General features: G+C 33.3%; 1 protein-coding gene across 2 annotated transcripts; it reads left to right on the top strand.

Annotated features, from left to right (window-relative positions):
• The first annotated feature begins 1363 nt into the window (after positions 1 to 1363).
• LOC111385159 (phosphatidylinositol:ceramide inositolphosphotransferase 2-like) lies at positions 1364 to 5748 on the top strand. Of its 2 annotated transcripts, XM_023009534.1 has the most exons (12): positions 1366 to 1830; positions 1963 to 2052; positions 2566 to 2652; positions 2757 to 2825; positions 2926 to 3006; positions 3220 to 3291; positions 3437 to 3497; positions 3589 to 3688; positions 4903 to 4998; positions 5092 to 5138; positions 5212 to 5324; positions 5424 to 5748. In XM_023009534.1, exons 1-12 carry the CDS (start codon positions 1798 to 1800, stop codon positions 5502 to 5504), a joined length of 930 nt encoding a protein of 309 aa, XP_022865302.1. In that variant the 5' UTR covers positions 1366 to 1797; the 3' UTR covers positions 5505 to 5748. The 2 variants fall into 2 exon arrangements, with proteins under 2 accessions (XP_022865303.1, XP_022865302.1); XM_023009535.1 differs by lacking the exons at positions 5212 to 5324; positions 5424 to 5748 and having other exon boundaries at positions 1364 to 1830; positions 5092 to 5143.
• The last annotated feature ends 2975 nt before the right edge of the window (positions 5749 to 8723 follow it).

Genomic DNA, 8723 nt, shown 5'->3' with positions numbered 1-8723 from the left:
GTGGGTTTGGTGGTGGAGTATTTGTGACCATGTACTAAGGTGGATCGAGATCGGTGTTTGGTGTCTGTGACCGACAATTAATCTGTGACCTTGAAATTCGATCATTTTATGACTAAAAAATAATTTCTGACCATCAAATTAAAAAATACGTAACCTGTGATCTATAATATTTTGGATTTATAACCATTTGTGACCTATAGTTGTGACTTGTGACCTATAATTTTTTAGATTTGTGATCAATGACATAAATTGTGACCTATAAAATTGATAGATAAATTGTGATCTGTGACCATGAAATAATCTGTGATCTATCAAAGTTTTGATTCGTGACCTCGAAATAATTTGTAACTAATTAATTTGAAGATATGTGACCAAAAAATAAATATGTGACCTGTAAATGCGTACACGTGATCATTAATTGTATAATTGTAATTTTATTATATTTGATTAATAAATATTTTTAATTAATTAGATAAAAACCTGATTTTTGCATTAGTTAAACTTTAAACATGTTTTTCGAACTGTGCATAGTTAATACATGGTTTATGAATTTTCCCTAAAAAGTTTTTTACTTTTTAAGCCCGCGTTTGAGCCTTATTTTTTCAACAATATATTTTTTCAAATTTCATTTTCAACCACACATTCTTCAATAAAATAATTATACGCATATTTCAAAAAAAATTCCTTACTTTTTTACCTCATATTCTCCCAAAAATCACTATTCTATAATACATTTTAGCCAAAAAAACGAGGATAGAGCTAAATTTATAAATGTTTCCTAAATTCTAAAATATGCTATTAGAAAATAAAGGTTTTTTTTTTTTTTTTTTTGGCATATGCTCTTAGCCATGTTGGCATTTGTTTGATAACCATTATTTGGGTAAATTGGAGTTTTGAATAATGATTTTATGAAGAGTATGTAGTTAAAAAGTAGAGAAAATTTTGAATTTACATTTTCGTGCAGAGTATTTTAGCCACTATTTGACGACCATTATTTCAATTTTTCTCTATATACTCATTTTAACTATACATTCACACAAAATAAAAAAAAAATTATGGGACTTAAATTGGATAGAATTAAAATGCAATATAAGTCCTTTTTCATTTAAAAATTAATTTAGCCCCTATTTGAGCCTTATTCTTTTGAAAAAATACATTTTTAAATAGTGTTTTGATATTATTTCAATAACACATTTTTCAATAAAATAATATTACACGTAAATTTAAAATTTTTCCTTATTTTTTAATCATATATTTTTTATCATTATACCATTCAAAAATTCATTTTCTTGTGACAAGAATGGAGACAAGGCTTAGCAAGAATATTTAAAGATTAATCAGTCCAGCTCATTTTCGTTCACTATTTTGATTTTCTATTGGTTTTGGGAAAAAGGAGAATTTTTATTTTCCCTCTTCCCTTCAGATCCCCGGTTGAGTCTCAACTGTTTCCCCGTGTGGAACTCGCGTGTAATCGCACGTAGGAGACAAATGAAACAACACTAGTACATATTCAGTGAGCGAGAGAGTTTTTCAGATTGATTTACCATATAACTTTCATTTTTCCAAACAATTATTGTGACAATAGATTGGTTTTTTGGAAGATCGTCGATTTGGAAACTGGGTTTTACTGTTACGGATCTTGGGAGGGTTAATTGACCGGGATTCTTTAGTCTGTTAAGCGGAATCTTGATTAATTAACTAGTGGAATTTGAGCAGCAAAGAGAGTTCTTCTATACTGAGGATGAACAATGTTGTAACATAATATGGCACTATTGTTGACTGTCACATACATAGAAGATGTCGCTTTACATCGGCCGCGAGGCTTCAAAGGTTCGTCTTACCTCTGCACTTTCTCTCTGCGATTTTTAGTTTGATTTTAATTTCTTTGTTAGTTAGATTAATACTACTTCTGGGAGTCTTTTGTTGATTTTTTTTCTTGTCTTTTTGTTTCCTGATGAGAAGACGTGGAAGAGATTTTGTGCGGAAGTCACGACGGAAATCAACCTTCTTGCAGAAAATTGGAAGTATATTCTAGGTGGTCTCATTTGTCAGGTTTGTGTAAATATATATTGATCAACAATCTCTACTTTACATTCTGTCTCTGTTTCCCTCCTATTTTTCTGTAGCCTTATGAGTTTTTTGATGCATGTTAATTTGGTGGAAGATTTTAAGATCTTTTGAGTAGTTTAAGATCGTCTTTTGATGTGTTTTCGGTGATTTCAAAAGCCTTTGTTAGTTTGCTTAAGGTTTAACTATTTCCAGATTGCTCGTCATTAAATTTTACTTCAATTAATTATTGTCCAATCTGAGTGACATGAACATGACGTGCTTTACAATTAGTCTTTGGATAATTCATCATTGTGCTTTAACTGCAACATCATGAAGCGAAGCTATATGACTTTCTTGTGAAATAGATCTAATCTGGTGTTCTCTATTCCATTTAATTTCAACAGATTACATCTTTTTCATCAACTTAATTTTGCTTAATTTTCTTTGCTTTTCTGCTCGATTATAATTGGTACAAATGCCTAAAATGCGGTATCTATCTTTATCTTCTGGCTTCAGTACATACATGGACTTGCTGCTCGAGGAATTCATTATTTTCATAGGCCAGGACCGATACTTCAGGATCTTGGCTTCTTTCTTCTTCCGGTAAGAACTGTATTTTCTGTATTTCCAATGGATATTACTACTAACAAGATGCATACTTGCTGTCCGAGTTCTTCACTCATTTCAAACTTCTGGAACTATCACAGGAACTTGGGCAAGACAGAGCTTACATCAGTGAAACCGTATTTACCTCCGTCTTTCTATCATTTGTCTTGGTCAGTTTTCCCATTTACTGATTTTAAGATTTAGTTACTCTAATGTTCCTTCTTTCAAGTTTTCCTTCAAATACTAATTATGGTTTATGCTCTGGTGCAGTGGACATTTCATCCCTTCATCTTCAAGAGCAAAAAAATTTACACAGTCCTAATATGGTGCAGGGTCCTGGCTTGTTTAGTTGTAAGTGAAAATTTCTGTTCCCATCTTTTGAAAACTTCTCCATGAATCAGTAATTTTTGGGGGAGTAAACAATTGAAAATCATTTGCCTCTTTGGCTTCCAAGATGAACATCTTTTTGTGGATTCATAGTAATTATTGATCACTATTTTGTCGGAAACTACATGAGGCAATTTAGTCTTGTCATAATAGCCTTCTCTTTGTAATTTGCTGCAGGCTTGTCAATTTCTTCGGGTCATAACTTTCTATTCAACTCAACTTCCTGGTCCTAACTATCATTGTCGCGAGGTAAATAATAATTGGAATTTTACGTGGTGCTCTTGCATTGTGATTGGAATTGACACCAGAAGTGAGATGCAATTAATTGCCATGACTTCTCTCTAATCATCACGCTAGCTGTAAAATTTATATTGGTATTTGTTTTACATTGTAGGGCTCAAACCTTGCCAGGCTGCCTCTTCCTGACAATGCTGTAGAATTCTTCTTAATTAAATGTAATTCAGGGTTGCATTTATTACTACCCTCTTGTTTTCTAATTTATATTTTTCATTTTTGTTGCTCATTTGGATTTTCATGAATTTGCAGTTCATGGTGTGCTTTATGGATGTGGCGATTTAATATTTTCATCTCACATGATTTTCTCTCTAGTCTTTGTGCGGACATATCACAAATATGGAACACGGAGGTAATTAATTGAACAATATCGAATTTTATTCTCTTTTGTGTATTTGCAGAACTTGGACATTTAACCCCCATTCCACCTCCCCCTTGTTTAAGTTTGGGATCTAAAGCTAGTAGTCCCTTTGTTTCAATTTAATGGCATCATTTTGGTTTTAGGATGCTTCAAAATAATGGGTATATAAATTGATATATTTACACTAACGTCCCAATGCTTCACTCTATCTACTCTCCTCTCTCTCCCAAATCAAGCCACGTATCCAAGTGTGCACGTCTATGGGTGCGAGATTGAAAAAAAGAAGTGTTTTCTTTTCCTATGGTTTCTAACTAACTTGAACTAAGATATACAAATTGAAATACTGATTACATGTTAGGGCTGTTAAAACAAGAAATTTCTATTGAAGATTTTTGCGAACGATATAGAAAGCTAAAATTTTTGAAGACTTCTCAGTGGATTTTTACCAATGAAGGTATTCAAGTTGAAGTTCTATGGTGAGGCTGTCTATAAATTGATCTATTTAAACTTTTTCTCTAAATCATATAGAGAAAATTGGAGGCTTTGAAAACTTGTGCCTAGGCATATAGACTTTTTTGTACTTTTTTCCTTTTTTCTGTTCTTAAATTTTTTTGAAAAATCTTTTGAAAGGAATTCAATTTTTGAAACTTTGAGTTTTCCACACCCATTCTTTTCTTTGTGGAGCTACATTCTTGACTCTGGCAATAATTACTACAATCCTGCTTGGACTAAAGCTTTATATCGTGGATGGGACTTTTGCACCATATTGGGGTACGGGAAGATGACTTAGAGGAATTAGAGTGAAAGTTAGTAACCTGCCTAATTTTGACTTCATGAAGCAATTTTCAGTAATTAAGATGAATTGAATGGTCATATTGAGGCAATTTAAGATAGTGACGTTCAAAATGTTTTATGAGCATTCTATTTACTAGCGGTCACGTGCGTGCTTAACATGATATATCAACGTCCACGGAGTTCGAAGTTGGACTATGTTTGAAATATAGGTAAATTACAGAAACATGGGTGGTGAAGTGCTCCCATTTCGTAGAGGTTTTTATTGGGAGAAAAACATCCTTCCCCAAATTGTTTAATTCATATGTATTTAATTTTTTTGGGAAGGAAAAAAAATCCCCATAAATCTGTTACTCTTTCTGGTTTTATGTTTTTTGGGAAGTTTTGGTTAAATTCTTTATGTGGTATGGCAGGTTCATTAAGCAGTGTGCTTGGTTAACTGTTGTGATTCAGAGCTTGTTGATTGTCGCATCCCGTAAACACTACACAGTTGATGTTGTTGTGGCATGGTAAATATATTAATTTACTCGCAATATATTATTTTGGAGCTTCTACTTTTTAAAGTGGTCTAATATATTTTTTAACACCTGAATATGATTCAGGTATACTGTTAACTTAGTCGTGTTCTTCATCGAGAAAACATTGCCAGGTTAGTGTTTAATTATTCTTTTGATAGCCATTGTTGGCTACTTCTCCCCTGACATTGTTTCTATTTCATGTAGAATTGCCTGATCGCTCTAATGGAGGTACATTGCTCCCATACACCAAGGATGGCTGGACAAAGGAAGAGAATAACAAACTTTTGAATGGGAATTCTGGAGATTCGACTGACAGGGTACTAACATTCACCATTTTTCTTTGTATTTTAGTCACCTGGCTTTTTATTGGCCTATGGTGTATTGGTTTTCTGATATTATTATTGCATCCTTCTCAGAGGCCTAAGACTCAGAGCAATGGCAAGATCATCGAAAATGGAAATTCCCTGCATATTGAAGCAGCGATCAATGGCGTATAGATTATGGTTATGGAAGAGACTGTGTTGCAATGGAGATGGCTCTCTCGGTTTACTACCTGATCTTCAGCGACTCACATCTGCTGCTTTTTGAACCGGTAAACTGAGTTTGGGTTATGCTTTTCAGTGTTTTGATAGTCCTGATTCTCTGGTGGATTCCAAAGTGCGCAATGTCGCCATTAAAATTAATATCTTGTCATGGAATTCCAGTTATTTTAATTGCTTCAATCATTTTTTATCTTGAGCCTCTTACATGTTTGCTTCTGCTATTGTTTCATACAATGAAATACTCTACTCTACATCTTCCTGTTAAATAGACCGAAAGGATAAAAAAAAATAAAAAATCAGCGGTCTTAACTGCAGAGGAAGAAGTAAAAGTTTGTTAATTTTATTATTTTTTAAATCATTTTTTTGGGGTTGTCTGCATCACGTGAATAAAGTAAATTGGCACCAATCCCTTCTATCAGAAAACATGTCTTCAACTGTCGAGGTTGACTGATCATTGGAACATCAACCCAATGACTGGAAAATAATTTGTCTGGGATTGCAGTTTCACAAATTAATGTCGATTCAAGTACACGAAAGAGAAATTGTACAAACATTTAATGCACCAGACAAGTAAAGGTTGAACCCCAACTCTGAGGACTCTCAACGTTTCGTCCCTAGAATTTTGTGAGGAAGGTAAATCGCGGGATGTGCCCCAACAGGCCATGGAAACCCCAAATGCGAATAAACAGTGTCAAGAAATAGGCTTTCATTCCCAGGGGCCTATTAATTTGGACCAACTCTATATGAATGATTTTGAACTGGCTTACAAGTGTGTATCAAACTATTCACAGCGGCTCTCTTATGCTCATCTTAAAATGATAAATACCAACCACACCTATACATGATTCATTAGAATTGATCTACTGAAAAGAGGAATGTTCACAGTAGATAGGAGTTATGTTGTCCACCGTTATGTGGCCGACAGGTCAAACCTTCTCGTTTTTTATTTGTCAAAAAAAGGGCCCCACCTGGACGATTGGCAAGGTTTATCCTGTTCATGTGAGCAAAAAATCAGGTCGTGCTATTTATATTGGATCAAATCATTCGTCGATCTTACTCGACTGCGATTCTTTCAATTTCTCTCCTTTGCAGGCTTAATGTGTAAAAGGGTCCTCTTGAATCCTAAATGGGTGGTACATATGATTACTACATCTTGCGTGCAAGGATACTGTGACTTAGCCATTGTGGACTGTCCTGATTTATCATTATTCTGTCATCAGGCTTGCCTACAGAATTTGGGGTTAATCATAACTTGGGACCATTGCCTTTATTAGGACTGTACGGTCGCACTTGCTCATCCTTTTCCTGTGAAGAAGGGAATAACATGAGGATTTTCATTACATTATATATATATATATATATATAACCAAGTTTGACAATTTTTATATGAATATTTAATATTTAAACTTCAAGAAATCGAGTTAAAATGAAGTTTTCACAATCAAATGTGCTCAAATTTAATGAAATAAATTCGAAAATTTGTCATCCACATGATTCTACTAAATATCTTGATACAGACATCTCCATGGAAAGGAATAAAAAGGGAAACAGAATGCATGGAAAAAGGGAGAGGGAGCACGGCCATATGGGATGACAAGAAAACATACAATTTTATTGAATACGACCAACGTTAAATTATGTACTACGTTGACAAAATGGGACCCACCAACGGAGTGTTGAATGTTATAATTTTAATAGTTTCATAGTTAATTATTCGTATTATTACACCTTTTTATACCAAATGATAATATCAGTAAGAAGTAATATTCAGATAAGTAATTAAATTAAATAATTTATATGCAGTTTAGATTGGATCTCCCTCGTTTAATTAAAAAGCGAGTCAAGTAATCTGCTAAGACAAGGACTCGAAAAGTACTAAAATTAATTTTAATTAGTGATTAGACAGCTTCAATTAATTTATGCGAAACTTTGACTAAACAAATCGAATTACTTAGGATTTGTTCTACATCACCGTCAATACAAGTCATCTTCTCATATCCACCGACTTCCACAACTGTAGAATTGTAACTCTTATGCAAGGGAATCCCTTCTACATCATTTACTTCAAGCTTCATTTACACATGTGCCCTCAAAGTTCGGTTGCATCGATATAACCTAGACTTAGATGGACTTATCTCATGATTGTGCTCGAGGTTGACCGCATTAATTTTCCAATTTCCCAGGATATCTGAAGATGCAGATATCCTAGCTTTATAACCCATCTTCACTGTTGGTTGCGGTTTCAGTGAACTACTAGTATTACCACTTATTCGTCCTTCACGACTACATGTTAACATCAAATATTTCATGGGTTTTTTTCCCCCCTTTTTTTTAATTTTTTTTTTTTTTTTTTTTTTTTTTTTTATGATGGGGAAACCTGCAGCCGCTACCTTTCGAATGCATACTGAGTAAACCCTCAAACTGACGCAATAATCTGTAAACCACGCCAGTCAGGTAAATCGCACCAGGCAAATCCTGTGCTACAGACTCGACCGAGAAAGTGTTGGTAGGGAAAATCGAACTCGTGAACAAAGGCCTCGACGTTCACGTACTCCACTAACTCAACCACCCCATGAAGGTTAATACTGCATTTTAATTATATGAAAAGTTGATAATCTTTACTCATTATTTTATTTATACCCTAACTTTATTTCATTGCATTCTTATTTTCAAATTAACATAACTTGTCTCTAATGATGATTTCTATCCAAAATTTCGTTAAGAGAAAATAAAAAAATTTAATTGTCGCTGTATTTTTAAATAAGTCAAAATATTTATTCCTCGTTTTAAACCACGTTAATAGTACTTTTGCATGAAAATTGTGATTAAGGACAATATGCTAGTTGATTAAAAGTTAACAAATAAGAGCATGATACAAAGAAAAGTTAAGGATACAAGCCCTTGTTTGGGCTCCAGTAAAATGAACTTTTTTTATCTTTTTTTTTTTGAGAAAATGTATTTTGGAATAGTGATTTTTTTGGAAAATGAGTGGTTAAAAATAAGAATTTTTTTATTTACATATAATATTATTTTATGTTAGAATGTGTGGTTGAAAACAAGTTTTAAGCAAAATGCATTTTCGAAAAAATAGAGCCCAATTAGAGGCTAAATGTGACAATGAATAAAGATTAAGGACATTTAATGTAATTAATGAGTGGTGCATTCATAAAAAAT

Source organism: Olea europaea, unplaced genomic scaffold, assembly GCF_002742605.1.
Source record: "Olea europaea var. sylvestris unplaced genomic scaffold, O_europaea_v1 scaffold3093, whole genome shotgun sequence".
Classification (NCBI taxonomy): Eukaryota; Viridiplantae; Streptophyta; class Magnoliopsida; order Lamiales; family Oleaceae; genus Olea; species Olea europaea.
Note: the sequence above shows the minus strand (reverse complement) of the source record. Positions and strands in the feature narration are given on the sequence as shown.

What these genes read in the sequence shown, in the direction of transcription:
- LOC111385159 (XM_023009534.1), top strand. Translation starts at nt 1,798, where the DNA reads ATGTCGCTTTACATCGGCCGCGAGGCTTCAAAG. An exon ending in TCGGCCGCGAGGCTTCAAAG is followed by an intron (nt 1,831 to 1,962) that starts GTTCGTCTTACC and finishes CCTGATGAGAAG; the next exon opens with ACGTGGAAGAGATTTTGTGC. An exon ending in CACAAATATGGAACACGGAG is followed by an intron (nt 3,689 to 4,902) that starts GTAATTAATTGA and finishes GTGGTATGGCAG; the next exon opens with GTTCATTAAGCAGTGTGCTT.